This window comes from Gobius niger (genome assembly GCF_951799975.1).
Source record: "Gobius niger genome assembly, chromosome: 7".
In the NCBI taxonomy this organism is placed as follows: Eukaryota; Metazoa; Chordata; class Actinopteri; order Gobiiformes; family Gobiidae; genus Gobius; species Gobius niger.
Window position 1 is genome coordinate 29,359,845 of NC_136858.1, and position 26,460 is coordinate 29,386,304.

The 26,460-nt window shown below is 40.7% G+C and overlaps 1 protein-coding gene across 1 annotated transcript in view; it reads left to right on the forward strand.

The window, feature by feature from the left end:
- The window catches only part of ptk7b (protein tyrosine kinase 7b), a 175,197-nt gene that overhangs the window by 126,320 nt on the left and 22,417 nt on the right, over positions 1-26,460 (forward strand). The window contains exons 3-5 of the mRNA XM_079559712.1: positions 15,877-15,979; positions 16,141-16,325; positions 22,133-22,280. Of these exons, the coding sequence (XP_079415838.1) occupies positions 15,877-15,979; positions 16,141-16,325; positions 22,133-22,280 (436 nt within the window). The remainder of the gene's footprint in view (positions 1-15,876; positions 15,980-16,140; positions 16,326-22,132; positions 22,281-26,460) is intronic.

The window sequence follows — 26,460 nt, forward strand, 5'->3', positions numbered from 1 at the left end:
CATTTACCGGACGATAAAGTCGCGTTAAACCCCTCCAGCTCTAATCCATGTGGTGCGTTCAAGTGTGTGCGAAATCGCGTGTCCTCACTGTAAATGGGTTGCGTGGGTGGGGGCGTACAGTGGTCTCCCCTCCCCCCCCTAGTTTAAAGCACACATAGTTAATTCATCATGGTCTAATGCTGCGGTGGGCCTGTCCCGCCTGTGGAGGTATTAAAATGAACGCACCCCTCCCTGTTTGACAAATGGAGGCTGTGCTGCTTTATTCTTTTGTCCCAGCGGCAGGTCGGTGTCCAGGGCAGGACCACGTGCTGTTGGACATGTCGCTCAGCCGGACTTGACCCGCTGTGCATCGTTAGAAGTGAGAGTAATTAAAATACATCAAGCGAAAGTACAATAACTTTTAGTGCCATATATCAGTGGTTCTCAACTGGGGGGTCGGACCCAAACGTGGGTGGTGGAACCGTCTTCAGTGGGTCGCGAGCCTTTATTTAGGTACAGAAAAAATATTAAATGACTTGAGTTAAAATTACTGTTATTTTTACAACTGTACAATGAAATAGTGTTCAGGTGTTAGTCTTAAGTTGACCCCTGTTTCAGAGCGTGGTGTCCTGCACTGGTCAGCTCCTCCCTTCTCTTCCTCCTGCGCAGCTCCCTCCGCTCCAGTGTTAATTTCGTCGACTAAAATATTTAGTCTTAATTTTAGTCAAAGTGACATTTTTGACGACTAAAATTGGACTAAAACTAAATTAAAAGTTTCTCATGAGACTAAAACTATGACTAAAATGTCCAGATATTTTAGTCGACTAAAATAAGACTAAATAAAAATGAAAAGGAGAGACTAAAATCATCCAAATTTCTATTGACCGTCTGAAAGAGCCTCATATCATGTAAATTCTCTGCCAAAGGATCAGCTCTGAGCTTTGTTCATGTGGAGCAGCTCCATGAAGCAGAGGAACAAGATTAAATATGATTATAATGAATATTATCAATGCAAAGTCGACTAAATTAGTCTTAATTTAGTCGACTAAATTGACGTGCAATTTTAGTCGACTAAAACTAGACTAAAATTGAAAAGATTTTTTCGACTAAATCTCGACTAAAATTACATTACATTTTAGTCAAAAGACTAGGACTAAAACTAAATTAAAATATGTTGTCAAAATTAACACTGCTCCGCTCCACAACAGTCTTTCATCATCTTCTGGGTAGAGCTCAGCAGTTCCTCCATTAGCCAGAACAATAGAAGACATTAGGGCTGGGACAAAATATCGGATCGGACTTGGATCGCAATACTTTGTGCTGCAATGCCAAGTATCGATGCTTTATCAAGTATCGCAATACTTTCAATACTTGTGTTTGGAGGCATTTTTAATCATACCCTCCTTTTTGTTCCAGTGCAGCACTTAGTTACATTTTGTGTTACTGCACTTTTTCAATGAAAAAACTTCAGTAAATGTCAACTGGCTTTAGAGAGGAAACAAAGTGATCGCTACAGTGTGTAGAATAGTCTGTAAGAAGGTCAGGTGCTCTGCAGGATCAAAACATGAGTATAGGCAAAAAAAAGGGAAAAAATCCGAGGCACTCCGATACCTCTTCCCTTTTTTTGCAAATGGTTTGTAAACTTTTGACACATGACTTACACATTTTAATCTAAACATATCACTTGTTATAATTACTTACTGTATTGCAATATCAGCCCGAGTATCGTGATGTGTATCGGATCATGACAAAAGTGGATCGTCCCAGCCCTAGAAGACATGTGTGGTTTAGCTGCGAGTCTTGCCTGGATACCTCCTTGTTTGTCCCTTGTGACGCCTCCACTGTGCTGCAGGTGTGGGGGCTCTTGGTGCCTCTCAAATGTCTTTAGCGCATACTCTAGCTGTTTGTTTCCTTTTAAAAAACTGCTTTCTTCAAAAAAAAACATTGTTATTTGGTTGGTCTGATGAAACTTTAAGCTTTTTGGGGTTTATTTAATGCTTATTCAACAATACATTTTTGAGAAAAGACAATATTTTCCATTGTGCTAACATAAGTCATATGCCACACCAGTTGAGAACCGTTGCTATAGATAAAACCTAGAAGTAAATTCAATGAAAGCTATTCTCTAAAATCATGCCACTCTCTTCTCCAGACTCTCCCTGGCCGTCCCTCCTCTTATCCACTCATCATCCTTGACCACACTGCCCTTGCACTCTCCACTTCGCAGTGTATTCTGTCCCTGCAGTCTTTTGTCCCTCTGGGTTGCCGTACTTGGCTCCGGCCCGTTGACCTCGATCCTCCACACATAACAAAATCGGACACTTTATCAGCTTCTCTCTCGCTCCATCACTCAAGCCTCGGCTGGAGCTGGAGGTTTTTTTCCCCCTCCCCAAAAGCGTGTAAAATGAATGCAAAGCCGGTCCATATGGTGCTGTCAGTCCAAGTATCCACCGCACTGGCTATTGTGGCGTAACTTCAGCAATTATTTGGTGAAGCATGTAGGTGCTTTGTAACTCACTGCCGAGTCGAACTCTGCTTAGAGAAAATAGAACCAGGCTTGTGTAACATTGCTCATATTAAAAGCCTAACACTTTCGTAATATCTTTGTGGGGTAGATTTTAGAAGAGCGTTTCCTCCTGTGACTCAGTATTGTTTACAACATCTTGCCTGCACCAAGTTCTTGGTTTTCAATCAGTAAAACAATTTCCTAATACTGCTCACACGGGGTGTAGAGAGCTCTCCAGTTCGGCTGGAGAAAATCTTCAAGCTTCTCAACCGGAGAGCAACAGTGTAGCGCCTCATTTGAAAGCTAAGACCTACACAAGTGATTGTAACTATTCTGTCACTTTTTTGCCACGGTTTTGTCATGTTTTTGTCTTTTTTGTGTGTGTTTATAATGCATTTTCGACACGTTTGTGTTGCGTTTTGAAACTTTTCCGGCGCCTTTTTGTCTCTTTGGGCGGCACGGAAGCGGTTAGCGCTCTCGCTTCACAGCTAGACGGTCCAGGGTTCGATACCCACCAGGACGGGGCCTTTCTGTGTGAAGTTTGAATGTTCTCCTCGTGTCTGCGTAGGTTTCCTCTGGGTACTCCGGTTTCCCCTACTACAAAAAACATGTATAATAGGCCTGTATGAATGATGTTTGTGAGTGAATGTACACTCACAAACATGGACCGTCTAGCTGCGAAGCGAGAGCGCTAACCGACCACGCCGCCCAAAGACACAAAAAAGCCATGATGGTTGCAGTTGTTTCACCTGAGATATATTTTATATTTTGTATTATATTTGATGTAAACTGCTTTATGATGTGTTGCTGCCTCTCGGTCACTCTTGTAAAAGAGATTATGAATCTCAATGACTATCACCATCACTTGTGTAGGTCTTAGCTTTCAAATGAGGCGCTACACTGTTGGTGGTGGTCAGAGGGACCGTTGGCGCAGATGTGTGCAGTCGCTTCTGTCAGTCTCCTCCAGAGGAAACTGAAGTTACAAACAGGGTTTACCACCACTGAGTGTGGAGTGAATGTACAATTGTCTCATGTAAAGCGCTTTGTGACCATGTCTGTGAAAGGCGCTGTATACAGTAAATATAGATCTGTCACTTTTTTGCTGTTTTCACCTCGTTTTTGTCACTTTTTTGCTGTTTTTTGTGTGTTTTTGTTGCATTTTTGCGGCTTTTCTGGCATGTTTTTTGTTGCTTTTCCGGCGCGGTTTTTTCTCTTTTTTGGTCACTTTTTTTGCTGTGTTTTCACCACGTTTTTCTCCCATTTTTTTGCTTATATTTTAATGGCGGCGTAGGGGTTAAGCTCTTTGATTTGGGTTCTGCCAAACTGGAGAAAATGTGCTCGGTTAAGGGGTTAAACATGATTTTCTTTGTTCAAACATCACTTGGCCATTAGATAAGATAAGATAAGATAAACCTTTATTGATCTCACAAAGGAGAAATTCACTTGTTACAGTCGGCGTTCAAGAAGATCACTCACACAGAGATTATTGCACATGTTACTTTACAGTCTTATTGTACATTATTACGTTATTAGCCTCTGAAAGCTCCCAGACGACACTGTGGGATTCTTTCATAATCATTATAATTATATTCAATTGTTTTTCACCTATAATTGACTCAATGTAGTCGACCTCATGTGACCCTCGAAATGGACAATATTTTTGATTCAGCCTCTTTTACCACAACGACTGCCTTGTGACTGTGAAATTGTTGTCAGCCGTGCTCCATTAAGCGCTGCAGCTGGTTAGGCCTAAAATGCTTGTTTAATTTAGTCGCCAAATTGACCCACATTTTAGCGACTGCCACACACACTTCCCTCTCTATTCACAGCTCAGGTTTCTCCAGCTGTCCTCTCGCCCAAACAGAAGGCGCTCTTTCATAACCTATTAGCGGCAAATTCCTCCCATAATCCCCTTCAGAAAGTGTGGGACGGGCCCGCCAAGATCATTGGGTAATTAGGAGGAGTGTTAAATTATAATGTTCGAGACGGGAAACGTGTTCAGCGCTGATGAGAACAGATGAAGTACAGGATATGGTTAACGGAGGCGCCGGGACCAATTATTCTTAGAGTCTTAAGGCAGAGGCTGAAGTCCCTACATGTCGTGATGCAAATGCGTGCTGTAAACAAAGGCGGTTCAACAAAATAATCCAGTGTGTGACCTTTTTTTGGGGGGTCAGGCAGTGTATTTGGTCGTCCACATCTTCCAGTCTCTTCACCCAAATCCACATGGCTAGAATTGGGCCTCTGACTAACAGGGCTTAAACAATACCAGTACGGTGTTCACCTTGTCCGCCCCGCCCACTTTTGCCCCTTGGATCGGCACTTCCGTCTTGACTCAAAGCTCAAACAGGGGCTCAAATCGGGCCAAAGTTGTTCCCATGTGCAAAATGTGCCTTATCTTGTTTAGTAATCTGTTTTATTGTTACTTTGTTTAACCCCTTAACTCCCACCTGAACCGAGCACATTTTCTACAGTTTGTGCTTTACACAAGTCCAAAAGCTTCTGGAAAAAAGCTGTGAAAATAGCGACAAAACTGAGACAAAAACAGTGACGGAAATGTGACGAAACAGTGAGAAAACATTTACAAAAAAGTGATGAAAAAGTCGCAAAAATGTCACAAAAATGTCACAAGAAATTGACAAAAATGGACAAAAAAATGACAAAAAATTGACTAAAAATTGACTAAAAAAATGACAGAAATTTGAAGAAAAAAAAAAGACAGAAATGTGACAAAAATTGACAAAAAAATTACAAAAATGTGATAAAAAATTGACAAAAAAATGACAATAAAATGACAAAAAAGTTACAAAAATGAGTTGAATAAAATGATGGAAGAAAAATCTGACGTGAGGAAGAGATCCTCGGTTCAGGTGGGAGTTAAGAGGTTAATATTGTGTTTTATCTTTGAAACCTAAAAGCCCCCTATGGACAGGTGTTGAAAAGTAGCACATGTGCTATAACACATTAAACAATGCATCTGGTTCGTCCTATGTAATTGCTATGTCCATATTAAATAAATATATAAGTGAAATGAAAAATGACACTTCCGGAGAACGTGGGAAAATGTTTCTTGCTAAAATCTGATGTTAAGTACATGGATTTGTGTAAAATGTCCAATGTTCATTTTCAAGTCAACACTGTTTCTCTGCGTGGCCTAAAATCGGCTTTGTATTCACGTGGTAACTGATTTTATCTTTATTCTCCAGCCCTATATTAACTGATAGGAGAGAAGGGGTGGTGCCCACGCAAACTTCCGGAGTAAGGTTGATAGAAAAGTTTGGGACTACTTGACAAAACAAGAGTAAAAATATGTTTAGAAACCAAGTGCCTGTTGGGTCCAGAGATAGTTTGTTCTATTGTGTCATAAATTAACATTATTGTTCTGTTTTCTGGTTCTATATATACAGTAGACCCTTTAATTGTTTGTAAACATTACGGGCATATGGTGCGTCTCGGGCGAACGACTGCCCCAGTTGGGAAATTCACATGAACTCTCGCTCAAGTGGGGAAAACGACTGGGGAACTCGGGTCAAAACGAGCTTCCCGACTTCCGCACCTGACCGCGGAAATCGTCTAATGTGAGCTTTTTAGTCAAACACTGCTACTTTTTTGAGTTTAGTGTGAGCTGTCGTCATCCTCGTTGTAAAAAAATTGCGAGTAAAACGTTAGCAAAAAGTATCAATGATAAAAGACGGCATCAAAATCCCCACTTCCCCACATAAAAACCACATGAACACAAACCAGCTGGGGACAATGACGTCACATCTCAGGAAAATGAGCTCCCCAGTTCACTTGAATGCACCATGAGCTGGAGGCGGGAAGCTAGAGTCCTACCTATTTCCATTGTAGCTGTTGTCATGGTAACGATAAACAAATGTCTAACTGTGTCTATCAGATAAACCGTGTTTTATCGTCTCAAATGTCATTCCTCTTGGTCTTGCACCTTAAGCCACAACAGGACTACATTATTTAGTTATAGGTCTACACTTATAATCGCTAGTATTAGTTTAGTAAGTAATCTTATTTCTCTTGATCACTTCCTGCCTCCAGCTGATGTCACTGATGATGTCAGCAGTGAAAGGGTCTGTATGACTTTTTTCAAAAAGTACTTACTGCTTAAAGTCCCACACTGAACATGAATGCAGCTCTCCTTTTTGAGCCTCTTACCACCCAACTTAACCAAATGCATTTCTCGACTAGAGAGCAATGGTGTGATTTGAAAGCTAAGACCTACAAAAGTGATCGTAACTTTTTTTTGTCATGCTTTGTTTTTTGTTCTGTTTTTGTCTTGTTTTTCTTGCTCTTTTGTCAATTTTTTCTTGCTTTTTCTTTGCTTTTTTCATTGCTTTTTTCATGTTTTTGTTGCTCTTTTGTCGCTTTCTCGTTGTGTATTCATCCTCGTTTTTGTCGCCATGTCTGTCGCATTGTTCAAGAAGCTTTTAGATTTGAGTAAAGCCAAACTGGAGAATAGGTGCTCGGTTCAGGTGGGGGTTAAGAGGTTAATGTATACAATGTCCCAGTTTAAATAAATAAATAAAACAAAAAAAATGACGATTGATATTGAAAGCCAGAAATGTATTGTTCATCTATAATTTGTTGAACGAGAGGTCGTAATTATTGTGACAGGTCTTGTGTCCAGGACCATACTATATGACAAGTATTTTAGTGTAGGTATTGAAAAAAGTACAGGTCCAGGTATCGAAAGCCAAGTATCCTTTAACAATGTGGAATGCAAAAAGTAAAATGTGTCCAGACCTACAACAAATGCTCTGAGTTTGGGGAAGTACTGGATCCCATGTGGTCTTGTTGGTGTCAGTGTCCTGTGACAAAGTGCCTGCATTTGACCTTAAGTAATGGGATACATTCCAACGCCTATAACAGCACAGCGGGCGGCTCGTTGGTGCCAGTGGTTAGCATTCTCGCCTCACAGGAAGAAGGTCTCCCCATATATTCATGTCCTCCCTATATGTTTTCCTCTATGTGCTCCGTATTCCTTCAGTATGTTGAGAAAAGAATGTAAACTGCACATTTCTGTCTTTATGTACAACACCTTAATGTGACTTGCACTGTAGGAACACTAGAAGTTAATAAGATTTTTAATGATTATTGTGTTAATCCAAGTCTTATATTTCAAGCTCATATTTCTTACTGAACCAGCTCCAAACAGCCTTGAGTCACATGATCAGTGAAACTCCCACCTGTTCTTTAGGGCAAGTTCAAACGGGACCTTCTCAACACGTCACATTCACTCACTCACACATTGACACTTAAATACATACACGTAATACAAGCCTAATACTCCAGTGCAGAGTGAGTCAGAATTAAAATGTTCAGTTTCACTTCACTAATGACAGGTCTGCAGAATCTGGCCTCAGGATCCGTCTGTAATTATTGACATATTGAATAAAGCATAGAGTTACAGTATCTCTAAAGTTGAAGTATGGAAAGGAAAGCAGCAAGTTTTGGGGTAGGAAAGAAGATTACAGAACGCTAAATACCATGTACTTACACTGTAAAAACGAGAAATTTGTAAATTATGATGTAATAATGTGGAATTGAATGTCAAAATGCCGTAAATACACATAACATAACAATAATATCAGCGTACTTAAAGTGTAATGTTACTATAGCCTTACTTACAGTCCTAATGGAACTCACTAAATCACAATAATGGTATAGTAGAGATGTAGATGTGGTGTCAATATTCTGTTATTATTAGCTAAATGTGCACAAATGGTAAACTATTGCTGGACTTGTGCCATAGTTGTGGTAAAAATGACATTTCTTCTACTGTCACTAATATAAATAGACTGTAATTATAACTTTTAGTGCCCAAAACATTTAATTGCAATGTATTACACATATTTTGTAATGCATTTACACTTGATTCTGGCTTAATTAATGTTAATATAGTATATTTCCAGTATTATTATTATCATGCTTATGCTGTGTATTACTGACTTCTTTCACCTTGTATGCAGTGTAAGTAAAATTTAATTACTAGAACTAATGTATTTGATATAGTGCAATCACACTTTAACCTCTAAAAGCTTCTTGAAAATAAGCGCCAAAATAGAAATGAAAACGAGATGTAAACAAACAAAAAAGTTACAAAAACGCCATAGAACACTTACAAGAAAGTGGCAAAAACTGGTATAAAAAAAAGCTGAAAAAAATTGTCAATAAAGCAGAAAAAATGGTTGAAAAAGCAGAAAAAATTGTCAAAAAAGCAGAAAAAATTGTTTCAAAAATCTAAAAAAAAATTGTCAAAAAAGCAAAAAAAACAATTGTCATAAAACCAGATACAACTGGTCAAAAAAGCTGAAAAAACGAGTCAAAAAAGCAGAAAAAAATGGTCAAAAAAGCAACTAAAACCCAACAAAAAGCTGGAAAAAAGCAACAAAAATGTGACATGAATAGAGCAAAGAAAGTGTCACCGTGATAACGACGCAGTCTAGCTTACAGATGAGCTGAACTCTCCAGTCAAGAAGCTTTCAAATTTGGGGAACATTATAGCGGGAGTTAAGAGGTTAAGTACTCTGATATTATTATTATTATTATGATTATGATTATTCTTATATTGTGTTTACGGCATTTTGATGGTCAATTCCATGTTGTTACATCATGATTACAATTTTTTTTTTGCAGTGTCAGTACATGGTATATAACCGTCTGTGGTCCTAAAGTCACACCGTGTAGAATTTCACCCAATAAAATAAAATTAAAATACAAGCATTTGAGATTTAAACAGGTTAGGTCCTCATCCAAGTCTTTGATCACACACTGCAGTGATGACATTTTCTGTGCTGGTCATTAGCAGCATGTTTTGTACTGATGGCAACTGTATGGTCCAAAATGTTACGCAGTGTGCCTTTAAGTGTTATCGAAAGGGGTAAGTCAATGACAAAATTATTGCGAACTTGTATCATTCAAATGTCTGTTCGGGCACTATATCTCTGCCATTGCAATTTCCCAGTGCCCCAGTGCAAAAGTGCTTCTACATGGATTTATTTCTGTATTTCTGTGCCCTTTCTCTGTTCTCTTCACCTTGTTTTATACCTGTTGACTTCCACATACTGTTCATTTATGCTTGGAGAGCTACATGCATCACAAACCTCCACAGACCCAAACAGGGCACAGACCGGGGGCATCTGGCGCAGGAGAGGAGCTAATGAGCACTGCTAGCCTCAGATGGGGTTATGGGCATGTTAGCTGTTACTGCAGAGACCGTTTCCCATGAGCCTCTGGGGCTTGTTTCCTGTGTAATTCAGCCTGACAGGTGTTTCTCCAGCCGCCTCCTCGACCTCATGGCAAGGCTATCCAGCAGCTCATCTGTGAGGGCTGGAAATGGAAGGAAAATCAATGAAAAAGATGTAGGTGCAGATTTTCTAGGGGGCAAATAGACACAGGAATGATTTTGAGCAGTTGTTTAGAATATTGGTGACAGAGCTTGTGTGAGGCTTTGATTCATTCAACAAATATATGTCCATCTTTAAATAAAAGACTTTTATATTTTTCTGTAACAAAGTGCCTCAAAATGTTTTTGTATGTTTTTGCACTTTGTCTAAATTTTAACTAAACTAATATTTCATTACGATTCATTTCAGCAAGAAAAAAAAACAGATAATTGTGTGTAGTTTTCTTTCTGTAGATTCAAGACTCAAGATTTAAGATTTTTTATTTGTCAAGCCATGTGAATGGTTTGAAATTATGTTTCTCCCATCCCTGGACCAGGGGGGGGGGTGGGCAGAGGGGTGGGAGGGAGGTTAGGGAGTTCAGCTTCCCCAGGGCCCTGTGTACGAAACTGTTCCTCAGTCGACTGGAACTGACGCGTAGATTCCGCAGCCTCCTCCCTGAAGGCATAACCTTGAAGAGACTGTGTGATGGGTGCAAAGGGTCCCTGGTGATTCTGACGGCTTTGCGGGTGAGACGGGTGGAGTACATGTCCTTAAGAGAGGGGAGAGGGGCTCCGCAGATCTTCTCCGCTGCTCTCACGATGCGCTGGAGGCTCCTTCGGCAGGAGGCAGTGCTGGTGCCGTGCCACACAGTGATGGAGCTGGTCAGGATGCTCTCTATCATCCCTCTGTAGAAGTTGCACATAACGGAGGCTGGGACTCTGGCTCTTCTTAACATGCAGAGAAAGTAGAGACGCTGATTACCTTTCTTGACCAGTGATGTAGTGTGCATGGTCCAGGAGAGCTTCTCTGTGATGTGCACACCCAGGAACTTAGTGCTGGTCACCCTCTCCACTGCAGCACCGTTGATTGTTAGAGGAGCATGCTGGACCCGTGCTCTTCGGAAGTCCACAACAATCTCTTTTGTCTTCTCCACATTTAGAGAGAGTTTGTTCTGTGCGCACCACATGGCCAGACTGCTCACCTCACTCCTGTAGTTTGACTCGTCTCTGTTGCTGATGAGACCCACCACTGTTGTGTCGTCTGCAAACTTGATGAAGAGGTTTGAGTCGTACTTTGGAGTGCAGTCATGGGTCAGCAGAGTGAACAGGAGGGGGCTTAGCACACAGCCTTGGGGAGCCCCCGTGTTCAGTGTAATGGTTCTGGAGGACTTGCCACCAACACGTACAGCCTGTGGTCTCCCCGTCAGAAAGTCCAGCAGCCAGTTGCACAGTGTTGTGTTAATCATAAGTAGTGCTTTAGATTGATTTTGGTGCAATGAAATATTACTGTATTTTCCGGACTATAAGTCAGTCTGGAGTATAAGACGCGCTAGCCAAAAAATACCTAGTGAAGAAAGAAACAACTGGCTGAGTTTGGGAGTGGGACGTCATATTGCTAAGCATTATGGGATTAGCAGCAATTATAAACTAATGGAGATTTTAAAAGTTAACATACTGGAGTTTTTGTTCACATTAAAACACTTGGACACTACAGTGAGTTAGATGTATTTACCAGCAGTAACTCAGCAGCTAATGGAGTTGTTCCACGGCTTCTTTCCTCCACTTTTTATGCTGTTTTTAGCAAATGTTAGGCAATGGAAATGTATGCTAACAGCTGCAAAGATGGCGGATCTCCACGGTAACTGTGGACTTTCCCGAACTCTATAGGTGTACGGTTTGCTAGCATAACACATTGATGGATAGCTACATGAAGCATAAACAACGAACTAAATAGGTGTCTGGTATGTTAACGTCACATAGACAGTTCAGATAACTATAGCATAAAGAACATACCAAACTACCAAATCTTCATCCTCAGTGTCACTTCTGAACAATCGCCTTGGCAACAACCTGGGCACGGAGGCGTAACTGCACCGTTGACAAGCCTCTCCCGGCAGCACATTTTTCAAGCTCTCATTCGCAAACTCGTTCCTCTTGCTGTGGCCATCTACTTTCAGCCCGTGATTAGCTTTGTTTTGTTTACTTCTCGAGTAACCTTTCTCGCTCACTCCAAACTTTCTTTCTGCTGCTCGAGCCTGCAGTGCCCTCTAGTGGCAGGTGAAATTATAAATATAAGACCCACCCTTTGCCAAACTATGAAAAAAAAGTGTGACTTATTGTTCGGAAAATACGGCAAGTCACTCCTTCTTGATCAAATCGACTCCAATTTAGTCATGATGAATTATTATTTTTCACTTCGGACCAGCTGTACACTGTGACTAATTGAGTTCACAGCCTTTCTGCAAAAAAAGTCCCATCCGAAAAATGTTTATGAGCATGTGCTTCTGTTTCCCTTTTGAATCCCAGAGCTTCTTACTTACTTTCCATATTGCTTGTGTTGCATTTTTCCACATTGCAGCTCAACATTTTAGTGTGAACCTCCAAGCATGTCTTGTATACTATCAAACCAACAGCACAGATGCAGACTTACCATGAAGCTCCCCCAGGCTAAATGAATACAGCTCTATACAAAAGGATGACAAAGTGAAATATCATCTTACGGGGACATATCATCACCACCACAAACACTATTATAGCATCACGCAAACAACAATTACCAAGTCCCCTTTTCACTGCAGACACGTTTGGCATTTGTACCGTCAACACGCATCAACACGGAAAGGGGAATCCCAAAGAAATGCTCGTCGTGAAAGGCGTTGTTGTGACGAGGTGCTGACAACTTAATGCGGCGTACAATCTAGTTTTTTTAAGGAGAGCTTTAAGGACATCCCCGACATTGTTGTACATGATCTGAAACGTCTGGTGCCTTTGTTGGAAAGATTTGTCAACCTGATCCACGGCATGAAAGTGAAAGGTGATGGCTTTTGTCACGCCTTTGATTAAAAGGGTTTCATTATCCGTTGTGTCAAGAGAGATGGATTTACAGGGCCTTAAATCAATGCTGTGCTTCTTTGGACGGCGTGTTATTGATTGGTTGTGCAGGCTGTTGCGAGTGTCTTATTGTGTCATGTGGAGGACCAGACTGATATGTTCTAAGAGCGCGTCGAGGCCGAGACAACAGCTTTGTAAATGGCAAGATAGAGCTTTAAATTTACACAGGTGAAAATGTGTCGGACAATGTGTTTTTTTTGCATGCTGCTCATACGCTGCTATATCAACCATGAACTGAAAAGAATTATGCTTTGAAACAACGCAATGTCATGTGGTTTTCCCTTTTTTGGTGCCACTGTTTGTGCTTCTATAGTTAATATGGATTATCCTTATCGCAATATTGGTTGACATAATATTGATATTGCAAGAAGAGTCACAATACACAGCAATAGGTCTTCCTGCTGACTGATTTTTTTTTTATTTACATTTTTGCTAACTCGACCTAAAACGGCAAATTATAACATAGCTTTGCCTCTTAATCCCCTCCAGTTTGGCTTTACCCAAATCTAAAAGCTTCTTGAACAAAGTGTGAAAATGGCAACAAAAAGGAGATGAAAATGAGGATGAAAAAGTGACAAAAAAGCTACAGAAAAGTGACAAAAACTCGATGACATAGTGACAAAAATGTATGACGAGGCGCAACAAAAAGCCCAAAAAAATAATGAAAGAAAAGCGACAGAAAAACAGAAACATTTGTCTAAAAAATGACAAAAATGTTGATGAAAACGCAACAAAAAATGACAATAAAGTGACAAAAATATATGACAAAGGCGCATCAAAAAAGCAAAAAAAAGATGAAAAGTTGATTAAAAAAATGTCACAAAAGAGGAACAAAAATGCAACAGAAAAGAGAGGAGAAAAACATATTCAAAAAAGTGACAACGCAGCAATAATGCAAGGAAAAAGATCCATTTAGATGAGTTTTGTAGGTCTTAGCTTTCAAATGAGGCATCACACCTTATGGATTTGGTTAAAGCTGAACTGGAGAAAATGCACTTGGTTACAGCGGAGATTAAATGTGCAATAGTCAAGTTTTAGTCATGATTTATCTTATGAAGTCCTTGTTAAGTGTCCTGGTTTACTTTTTTTGTTCAGGCAAACATTTTTGTTTAAGCTTGAACACTTTGTTAAAGATTGTACGTTCTCCCATTGTGCCCGTTGTCCCACTGTTTACATTTTGCCTGCGTTACGGTCTTCCTCTGACACAAATTCATGCAATATAAAGCACAACAATGCAATTTGTCATTTCCTATTTGCACAATTTCCATCACTTTCCCGTTTTTACAGTAATGTCTTGTGGCTAATAGTGCAAACATGTTTAATGCTCATTTCCCCTTAATAGATTTTTTATGGTCGTTCCTGACGGCAGCTGAGTGGCCGTTTTACCAGAGCAAGTCAATGAAGTGTCCATTAAAAGTCTATAAAAAGCCGTGTAAAGGCACGTCCGTCTGATGAATGTGAGTCAGTGATGCTCCCTGCAGCTCCAGCCTGTGTCCGTGTCCTTTAGAGCAGACAACGTGAAGCCACTTAGCTCCATTCCCCTGCCGTCTCTCTCCTCTCAGTCTCTCTCTTCTCGCTTTTAGTTAAAGTTTGGAGCAGAAACAAAAGCAAATGAGCTGACTGAACGTGGATGATGTGGAATATTCATGGCTTTTGTTAAAACGTGGGCAAATTCACTGTTTATCTTTGGCTGCATTTTAAGTATAATCACTTTTATATGGTGTTTTTAAAGTGATGGAAACGTGACAAAAATGCAACAAAAAAGCAGTGAAAATGTGACGCAAATAAAAATGCAACAGAAACGACTAAAATGAGGATGAAGCTTAGATGAGTTTTGTAGGTCATAGCTTTCAAATGAGGCGTTACACTGGCCTATAGGCTGTAAACTCCAGAAGTTTTTAGATATGGGTAAAACTGGAGATGATGTGCTTGGTTAAGGCGGGGGTAAAGGTGTTAAAAGTCATTATTATCAATCTTTATTTCAGACTCAAAAGTAAATATCATCTAAAAGAGACTGACAGACATAAGAGAAATTATATTATGATCATAGTCCATATAAACACTCCCTACTTCAAAGCACCGAGCTGTAACGGATATTTCTGTCTTCAGTTCTTGTAAGAACACATAATTTCATTCCATGAGCCTCATAATTTCTCAGGACAGCATAATGTGGTCACATTATTCTGCACAACGAGCAGAATGGCTTTTGTCCACTGAGGGACTTTCAAAAAGCCGCTAAGAATCGTTGAATATCATCAAAAATCATTAAATTGGATTCCAGCTGCATTAAATCTAAATTTCTCGGAAAATAATGATTTAACTCGACTATTTTTTCCTGCTTCAAACATCATGGTCTAAAACATAAATTCAACTTTTGGCTGAAATTGTGCAATTTATTGAAAAGTACCCATTGTGTATATATAGTAGGGCTGAAAGATATATCGTTATCGCATCGATATTGAAATATGAACATTCAAGATATAAACGATGTAGATTCTCATCAATTAAACTGCACTCTTTTGTATTATGATGTTTTTATTTTTCTGAAAAATGCTTGGTTTTCACCAAACCCGTTGTTATATTGTATCGATATCTTGATATCTGGCATGAACATCGCAATGTGAAATTTTGTCCATATCGTTAAGCCCTAATATATAGTAATATGATGGAGAGTGGGCATAAAAATGGCATTAAAACTGATTAAATTAGGCTAAACCCTGTGGCCTTTCAATAGGACGTTAGTTTTGTTTTGTTTTCTCCATTTTGTTTGCCACAGTTAAAGGGACTGGATGCAAGTTGATAATTTTTATACTCACTACTGCCACCTCAGGTCTTACATGTAACTGCAAGTTCTATGACGGCACTTTGGACCCAAATAAAGACCTTTTTGAGTGCAGGATTTTAGAGGCAGTTGTGGTGAACAGGTCTGAGCTCATTCTACATATTAGGACATTGAACATGTAGGGGAAAGAAAATACAGAATTTTGACATTTTTAAACTCAGTACAGCCCCTTTAATCACACTTTTGACGCTGCCTTACATGTGCATATACGCTCTCTGTACTGCAGCTTTTCTGACTGTTTTCCTCCTCTCTTGTGTTCAGGGCTGGAGAGCGGTGGCGTGACCCTGAAGGAGCCCGCTTCAGAGGGTGACATCGAGAGCTCGGTCCCTGTCACGTTACGCTGCCACATCGATGGGCACCCGCGGTAAGTCTGCTCACTCGACCCTGACCCGGAGTTCAGTGTTCAAAGGTCACGGATCTGAAGCGCTGGTGAAAAACCTGCTCCTGTGTTGATGTCGGCCTCTCTCATGCTCCCCTGCACATTCATCCCCTCCCCTCTCACGCCTCTCTCCTCTCCCGGTTTAGGCCCACGTGTCACTGGTTCAAAGACGGGGTGAAGCTGACGGAGAAGACCCATCAAATCAACAACAAGGAGCGCACCCTGAGCCTGAAGAGCGCGTCTGTGGACGACAACGGCCTGTACTACTGCTGCGCCAAGAACGCGGCGGGACACGTGTGCAGCAACAGCAACTTCACTCTCAACATCATCGGTTTGTGGATCACTTTTACCCTACAAGCAACTGAAACAAGGAAATGGGACTGGTCAAAAAGATAGGATGGTTTGCTTGAACCTAAATGTTGACCAACAAACCATCTTCCTCATTATTCTCAGAGCTTTTCAAAGTTATGGTTATAATTCAGAAACAAAACAGGAAGGGCATGGTATTCATCATCTACAAGGAGTTCTTTCTTCTGCTAGTGGTTGACAATAGGACAGACTTTGTTGACTCGGAAGCTACAAAATGAAACGCAGACTTATGTTTTTTTAATCTCCTAACCCCCACCTTAACCGAGCACATTTTCTCCAGTTCGGCTTCATCCAAATCTAAAAGCTTCTTGGAAAAAAGCGTCAAAATGGCAACAAAAACAAGATGTTAAGAAGGATGAAAACCATAGACTGTATATATAATAGACAGCTCCTCCTCACTCCTCCCCGTTTACCACAATGACCACGTTTGAGGGGGAAATCATGGTGTATACATACTGTACAGACTCCTCCTCCCCAGCTCTGATGAAGCATGTTCCTAAAAAGGGCATAAGGGCGGGATCTTCACTGTAGACTCGGCCCTTGCGTGATGTGTTGTTCGTGCTGCTCCAATGCTAATAGTCCGGCCCTCATTAGTGCGAGATTTCTAAAATGTTTCTTACGAAAACCAGACTGGTCCATTTTATTGTAACTAACCCAGCGTGATCACAGGAGTAATATCTAGCTGTGTCAAGCTCCTAAAAATTAGGCACCAGGCTCTAAAGTGCAATGCTTTCCAATGACTAGCGGCTATATGGAGGTACTACAGCAATGGCGGAGCAATGGCGGAGCAATGGTGGCCTCTAGTGTCGTCGCAGAGCAGCCAGTGGCCATTGATGAAAACACAACAAAAAAGTGATGATAAAGCAACAAAATAGCCTAGAAAAATTCTGGCGAAAATGTGCTCGGTTAAAGGGCTAGATGCAAGTTCGCCATTTTATACTCACTACTGCCACCTCAGGTCATACGAGTAACTGCACCTTCTATATTAAGCTTGTGCATGACGGCACTTCGGACCCGAAGCAACATGTTTTTGAGTGACAGTGCAGGATTTTAGAGGCAGTTGTGGTGGACAGGTCTGAGCTCATTCTACACATTAGGACATTGCTGGACATGTAGGGGGAGGAAAATACATAATTTTAACATTTTTAAAGTCTGTATAGTCCCTTGGAACAAGTTTGCACAAAATGTCAAAATATTGAACTCTATTCAACACCCATTTATACTGTTTATCAGCAAAAAAGTGGATTTGGTGTTCAGTTTAGTTTTAATTTGCTAACATTAAAACAAAACAACTGGAAATTTAAATGAGACGCCAACATTTCACCCCCCATGTCGATGTCGGAGGAGAGAATCAAACTGCTTTACATCAGTGGACGAACGCTCTTACTGATCTTACCGCCGTCGCCCGTTAAATTGATTGTAAATGACTTCATATCCTCCTCTGAATACATTTCCACAGACTCGATGCTCAGGTCTCGTGTAAATTGCGGCACCGTAAAGGCATTAGTTGGGAGAGAGCGGAAGATGAACGGTGATGAATTTTTAACGCGATTACCGAGGGTGTGTTTAGCACCTTTTCCCTCTGCATCCCACGCAGGCTCATGCATCACACTGTACATCCACCACACATACATTAACGTTTGAATTTCGTCTTTACAGAAGAAGAAACCACAGAAAGATGTCCTTTAAATATGAGTCCGACAGCCATTTTAAGTCGGCGTTTGCAAAATTCCTTCACACCTCTATGCTCAGCGCTCTCGCCTCACTGGGTTTGATTCCCAGAACAGATTGGGGCTTTTCTATGTTGAGTTGTAGCATGTTCTCCACCATTAGTCTGCAGGTGTCCTCCAGGTTCTCCAGTTTCCCCAACAACTTAATAAAAGGCGACAATAGGGTCCCCTCTGGAGCCAGGATTCTGCTGAAAGTTAGATTTGAGACTTTCCTGGTTAAATGTAGGTCAGCTAAAACATAAAAACACAATTTGCCACAGCTTAGGGTGTTGTATAAAACACCATTGTGGAAAAAACATGGAGACTAACACGTGAGCCAAGTAGGATTATGAAAAACTATTCAAACCAGTTCTGATTTGTACTTTTTATTTAGGCAAAATATTGCACAATGAATTTCGACTTGTTCTGCCAAAGCTAAATGACTTTTCCTTTTAGTCTTAGTCAAAAGTTTTGTCATTAACCTCTTAACCCCCGCTTTAGCCGAGGGCATTTTCCCCAGTTCAGCTTTACCCAAATTGAAAAGGTAACAGCCTGTAGGCCAGAATAATGCCTGATTTGAAAGCTGCTAAGGCCTTTAAAACTCATCTAGACAATTATTTTCCCTCATTGTTGACGCGTTGTCATCACTTCTTGACTTTGTTCTTCATTGCTTTTTTTCGTTGATGTTTTTTCTCATGTTTTCATCCCTTTTTTTTCCCCCTGCATTTTCGTCGCTTTTTTGGTCACTTTTTGGTCATATTTTTGTCACTTTTTCATTGGTTTTATCTCTCAGGTTTTCATCACCCTTCTGTTTTGACACTTTTCTTTAAAACTTTTTAGATTTGGGTGAAATCAAACTTGTTTACCTTAATAACTCCTTTCCGCAGTCCCTCTGGGGGTGATACAAGTGTCAATGGGATGATTGGGAGGGTTTTTCATCTCCCCCTGGTGTCTCTGGCCAGAAAACCACAATTGCAACTTTCCCTGCACCGGGTCAGAGCCACCAATACACACCAATGGAATCATGAAGAAGAAGCTGACAGGCTAACGGGCAAAGCTAACTGTGGGCTAGCACCACTTAAACAGTGTTGACAGCCAAGTTTGAGTGAAAAAGATGATCTCCATTGTGTGATTGGATGTACAATATCCCTCTCTCTCTTTGTCTTTTCTGTCAGCGTAGTATTTACTCTCACGGACAATTAATGAGTAAAAAAACGCAACATGCTATGACACCTGCAGTGGCACTTTTGGCCTCTAGGGGCATGAGTTACTTAGTTCTGCTTTAAGAGGTTAAGTAAGTCATTCATTTCTGCTCTCTTAACCTTTTCAAAGCAGACACAACTTAAATATGAAGTTGTGCCTGTCTGCTCTTCATGCTCTTCATAATTCACGCCTGCCTTTTCCTATTTTCTGTTTGTCCCTTGTAAAATCCCTCGCCGGTGCTGCCCAGAGCGAGGTACAGTGCAGCCACCTGCCCCGTGTAACTCGAACCACACTTCACTTCAATTAGTCACACACTTTGAGACACGCAACTTAGCACCTGCGCAGGAAGAATGGCTCACGGTCGAGTTTTATGTTACCAAATTGCCACCTTCTATTGTGCTTTACGGCCGTACCTTAAGGACAAGCAGACAGGTTTTCAAAGTGAGGTGTCTAGACTTCCTGGGACGTCCCATTCTCTCAAAACTCCACCTCCTCCCTCACACATCTTTGAAACAACCAGCTATTTTCTACTCACTCAAACTCACACCTCGATTACAGCTTTGTGATCATTCCTCGTTTTTAGGCAAGAAAAGGAACAGAACAGAAGCCATTCACCCCTAATCCTGTGTACTGGGATACGGGATAGCCCCCGTTTTTTTGGCAGGTCAGCTCACAGTAATCCAGGACTTTGGCCCGGGCGCCGCGGCAGCAGGAGGAGGTCGGCCAGAGGAAAGTGTCAGGAATGTGGATACAAGGATAATGTGGAGCTGTTGGGTTTTATTGGGTGATATGAGTGTTCCTTGTAAATCTGATGCGTTTAACTATGAAAATATGAGAGATTTAATGACCGAACAAGGCAATTGTTAAAGGGATAGTTTTACCCCTATATGTCAAACTGAGACCCGTGGGCGGCTACTATTGGATGTTTCATGTATCATCTGTTTTCTGTATTCATTCGATTAAATTTACACATGTTTTAGTTTGCATGCATGAAGAGAAAAGGAAGTGACATAGAAGAAGCAGTTTGACTCCCATTGACTTAACATGGTTGGCATGGCAACAGTTTTGTTACTCTTTTATGGCGTTTTTGTTGCATCTTCATCACTTTTTGTCACCTTTTCTTCACTTATTTGTCATTTTCGTCACCTTTTTGTCACTTTTTGTTTTTCTTTTTTGGCTCTTTTTTTGTTGCTTTTTGGTCACACATTTTTGTCACTTTTTCATCGCTTTTTTTGACACTTTTTGAAGCTTTTGATTAGATTTGGGTAAAGCCAAACTGGAGAAAATGTGCTCAGTTCAGGTGGGGGTTAAGAGGTTAATCAAAAATGTTCCTGGAGTAATACTTTGTGCTTTATTTACGCACATAAATTGAGTTCATTGAGTAATCTAGTTCACTTTAGTCACTTATGCTGAAAAACAAATGTGCATTTCCTGGATTTTGTTGTGTAGTTGGTCGAAACCTGAAGTGTTTGATCATTTTTAAAGTTCATAAACATCACTTGCCCCATTCTGGCGACAATGGCTTTGATGGTCGAGCCGTTTGTCTCATAACCCGAAAGTTGGTGGTTTAAATCCTTGCTCCCACAATTGCACAATCGTGTCCTTGGCAAAGACACTTCACTCACTTTGCATCCAGTGTAGCATCAGGCAAATATTGAGAAGGCGAGAACTGAGGGTTAAATGATTTTTTTTTCATCTTGCCATTGTCATTCACCAACATAAGACTCGGGCAAGAGCAACTAAGCAATAATTAAGGTATCATTTTGACCGTTACACAGCTTATTACATCAGTTTTAATCCGTTAGTGCTACCAAATAACATTTTTGCAATAAACATTTCAAGTAGCTATTAGACATTAACTTTACAAACCTTGTTCCCTTTTCGACTCAAGCAAACTTCAGACTTTTCATTTCATCTTTTACTGTTTAAAGCTCATTTCTGTTACCATACTTCCGGTCAGAAGGAAGTTACCAAAGTAGAAGCTTAAGTTCATAATAATAAAATGTTACACTGTCGCTTTAATCTAAATAGAGCTAAACTACTCTGTTGGCCTTGACATCTAGTACTCTGGTGAATGGGCGAGTGGTTCCTTGATATAAAATGCCTAATGAAATGTGGAAAAGCATAGTATGAATTACGATAATTTACCATTATGAGCAGTTCTACGTCTCAGCTGTGTATTTCCTGATTCTATAGATTTCGCTCTATTTGTTTTAGCATGCCGTTATATAAAAAATGGCTTGTTTTTGACAGTTACATTGATAATTCCTTCCGTCCCTCATCTTTGTGATGAGGGAACAACAACACGGAGCAGTCTTTATTCATCAAGAGCATTTTTCTTGCACATGCATTAATTTACGACGATGGATTTTTCTGATTGTTATTCATTATAATCACCATAATCATCTTCATTATCAGCTCGTGGTGCTATTTTGAGCAAGATTATTATAAATTACTTTGATTTTTCTTTCCTCACAAAGCTATAATAGCCATTTTTCCACACACAAGACCCCCCTGCATTCTGAAGTGACATTTACTGGCTTGGCCTGAGGGCAGCTGTTTGCACCTCCTAATATTAATAAACCTGCCACTGTGCATTTGGTCAGCCCTGTCTCGGATTTCAGCTGGGACGTTCTGGTCTGATTCTTCAAGATACGTGCGTTATGTGTCCAATCAATGACTCAATGAATAAAAAAAACATACTGAAATAGTCAGATATATCATTGTTTTGGCTCCACTGCTTGTATTTTAGCAGTTGCCTAATAGGTTAAAGCAGACATTGTTGGCTCTAAACAGAAGTTAAAATAATGTTCCCGTAATACAGATGTGTTGATATAAATCTCTTTCCTCCCCTCAGATAAGAGCGTCCCGCGGCCGGTGGTCTCTCCTGAAGACCAGGTGGTGCTGAAGAACGAGGAGGCCATGTTCCACTGTCAGTTCACCGCTGTCCCGCCCCCGACGCTCGAGTGGTACCACGAGAGTGAGCTCATCGTCAACAAAACCAGGTACAACTTACTCTATGGCCTAACTGTGCTTCCTTTATACCTCCTATTTGTTATAAGATCTATTTTTAGGGAGAATTAGAATAATGTGTTGCTAAAGCTTTTAATTTAACATAAACATAATTGATGTAGCCAGCCCAGGTTCTTTCTTACTGGGCTAATTTAGAACTTCATCAAAACCACACCTTATTGTCCTCAAAAGACTCATTGAAGAGATGCATTTGGCATTCACCATTCATCCTTAGTGTCATCTATTGTTTCAAGCACTTATTGTCTGTGAGACTTCATTGTGCCCACAGTTTAATGCCCTTTACCTGACTTTTTTATTACAATGAAAGAGGAAGCCACTTAATTCAAATGTTAGCTGTGGTCCTAACTCATTCCTAACTTTCCTAACATATCTATAGCATCCCAATTCTTCTTTACAGGCACATTTTACACCTTGCAGGGCCACTTTTCTCGGTGACTTCCACAGAAATACAGAAAAAACTACCCTGTGAGTCTATGAAATGGATGCAAATGCTTTATAGTTAGATGCACAGTGTTTTCCCAGAAGTATCTGAGGTTATAATATGCTAATAAGGAGGACAAAACAAATTTCATTTCACTACGAGAAAGAAAATCAGGTATATAGTGCATTTACTTAAGCCCATTTAAAGGAATAGGCCATTGTTTATCCATTCTGAGATATGTTCTTACATGAGCTTAGACGAGTTGATGCGTACCTGTCTTGGCACAAAGACCAGACAGGAACGCATCAACTCGTCTAAGCTCAGGTAAGAACATATCTCAGAATGGATAAACGGTGGCCTGTTCCTTTAAGGCCATGTTTACAAGTGTGTTAACCTTATAGCTTTTCTCAATTTCAAGAAATTTGACTTTTATTCCATTTTTGAATACAGTACCAGTGCAAAAAGATTACCGAAGGAAGCCAAAATGTCAGTAATTGTTTCAGCTAATAAAAAGTATCCTATTATTATGTGTTTTAGCTTAATTTCACTTAGCATGATAATATAGCACAGTGTTTTTTGCTTGTCCTGGGTTGCCCTTTGTGGATTTGAGGAGACCCTTTATTTCTGCGCTTGACCAGTTTATCCCAATGAACTGCATTGACCAAAAGCATTACAGAAGCCTATTACAGCTCTCACACATAGTATCGCTAGTATTATACGTCACTTGAACACTGCCACTCTCCAGCGGCTTCCGAAGGACCGAAGCAGCGAGTTGGAAAAACGCTCGGGGCGCCACAATCATGCTCCCAGCACGCCTCCCGTAAACACACGAGCACAAGATAATAGCCGATTTCGTACACGGGGCAAGTATTCCCTGAGGCTCCAGCGCTGCTCGTACTTCTACCACATAATCTCAATGCTGGAGCGGCTGAAGTGATTACTGTGTGCACGGAAAAGACCTCATATCGGTAGCCAGTCACTTGTGTAATGAGCTTGTCAGAGACGACTCGGTAACCCAGGCTTTTGGTGACGCGGCATTTTTGAACTGCTTGTAAACACGGGAAATTAAGCCTTTAACTCACCCGGCCCTGGTGTCATGTTTGTATATGTTCTTAGAGGTAATGGAAAAATGCAATTACTATATTTTTTTTATACACATTGATATGGTGGCCTGTGCAGTTCAGGGCTGCAAAATTAATTTGCAATTGAATCAAAATTGCAAGTCTGTAGTTTTGACTTCTACAAGCATGTGAAATGGTTTTGACCCAGAGCCGTGGGGACATATTTTGTTTAGAGGGTGCAGAGAGAAAAGATTGCCTCTAAATTGCTTTTCTTTGCTTATTTCTTTTACCTATTTATTTTATATTGCCTGCAAATGCGCAAACTATCCACTAGGGGCTGCTGCGACGTCCACAGCACCCTGGGTTCCCACAGCGTTGTTATGACCCTAGCTCTTAAGCTGGATTCACACCAACCTTTGACGCACTGTCGCCGTTTCAGGGGGCAAAGCGACTTATATGTCTGCTCAGGTTTCTTCTCGTCTGCCGCCGTCTCACCTGCTAAGAGCAACATATATACACTGAAGCAACATGAACCCCTTTCTGTCTAGCCGCAAGTCGGAAACAAAATGCCTTGGTCCCAGTTCAAACACTGTGTGGTGTAGGTCTCCCTTTTTATTTCTGTCAAGTCTCAAAGATGTTTTTGCGTTTATCCGGCTTGTTGTGGGCAGTACTAACCTGGTTTTACCATACCGTCGTATAAGGGTCTGGATCTTCACAATTGAGCTCCGTTATCAGGTGGGAGGCGCTTGGTCGTGCATATGTAATGGACCGGAGTGAGTGAAGCAGCTGTCATAACTATCATAACTATCATAACTATCATAACTCTATCATAACTCTATCATAGCTCTATCGTAACTCTATCGTAACTCTATCATAGCTCTATCATAACTCTATCATAACTCTATCATAACTCTATCATAGCTCTATCATAGCTCTATCATAACTCTATCATAGCTCTACCATAGCTCTATCATAACTCCATCATAACTCCATCATAACTCTATCATAACTCTATCATAGCTCTATCATAAACTCTTGGAGACATTCCTTTCGCATTCCAAGGCTTAAATTTTAATTTCTGGCTATTTGGAGCTGAGCCAGAACGGATTGAAGAGCGTCCATTACTTTGTATCCGCCGCCATTGCCCAAACTACAACCAGCAAATGCGGCGCAAATGCTTGACATCACCCCCGCTCACTGAATGGTAGGTTGAAATTGAACTGATGTAACGCGGCCACTGAGATCAGACCCAGACGTACATGTAGGGAAATTAGAATTGACCGGAGTTTATGGATGGCTAAGGCCAGGCTAGCGCAGTCCACATGACAAAGTAGTGCAAATATACCGAGTTCAGTAACTCAAAAACACAGTAGAAAAACTCTCCTTCCAACATCAAGCAGATTCACTAACGCCAGTCCAATCACAGCGCTCCTAGTGAAAGCGATATGTAATCATCCCAAAACTGTCTTCACCGACCTCCACAGACTGCCCTCTACGATGTCCTGCCATCCACCACTGATTATCGCATTGGTGTGAGGAGCTATTTGTTTTTTTCTGTCTTCACTTAAGTGTTAATGCTCCTGGATAAGTTTAAAATGCAAACCCCCAAACCAAAACATGCCAAATAACACATTTTGTACACTGTAACCGGCACCTTGATGTTAATGGCTGTTATTTTTACCCCAGTGCTGTGGCTCTCAGCCTTTTTTAGTCATGACCCCTGATGTAACAACCGTTGGTGTTCGAGACCCCCCAGGGCACGGTTTCCTTTCAAACTAAATAGAAAAACGTCTCCCATATAATCTGCCGACCTCCTGAAATTGTCTCGTGACCCCAGGTTGGAAAGCACTACCTTAGAGCCCTGCAGTAACCTTGTAATCTACAGTTTGTGTAAAAATGACTTCAACTCGTCTTCACATATCGGCGCTAAAACATCGACAGAGCTTATCGACTGCTCTAGGTGTGAAAAGTCAATGTTATGGCCATGAAAAGACGTCCATTTTCCTGATCATTATCCTTTCTGACAAAACATAATGCTCTTAAATGCTCTTACATACAGCATCAGAGAGTATTTATCCTTTGAGTGTCGAAATTATAATCTCATAATCCAGTGGAGACGGATGAAAAGTATTTTGGAGCGATATGGACAACATGAAGTCTATATTGACTTTGGCCGCTGTATCGTCAGGGGAATGTGTTTCGTCAGGGATTTTGTGGGCACACCGCTTGGGAAGCCTAAATATTTAATGTGGAGGATATTGTGTATGTGTGAGACAAAGCTCAAGGCAGTTTTGGCAGAGACAGAGGGTCACCCCCACTGTGGGTCAAACCAACAAACTGCAGCTGAATGTTAATATTGTTTTGCTGGAATTTTCAAATGATCCGTTTTGCGCCAAACAAAAGACGAAACAAAACATGACTTCAGAAAATCAAGTCAAAGAAAGAAACTGCTCTCAAAGTGCTTGGAGGGGTTCCTCGGGGTCATCTGCAATTTTCTTTCATTTTATTTAAAGATCATTTCATTTATTCTTTAGTCCTGCATTCAAGTTAGGTGTTTCTTCTGGTTTAGACATTGTTCAGTCCAATATAGGTCTATTCTAGACCCTTTTTAGACCCGGTTTAGTCCCGATTTGATCTATTATTGGCGGTATTTGAAGGTTCAACTCAATT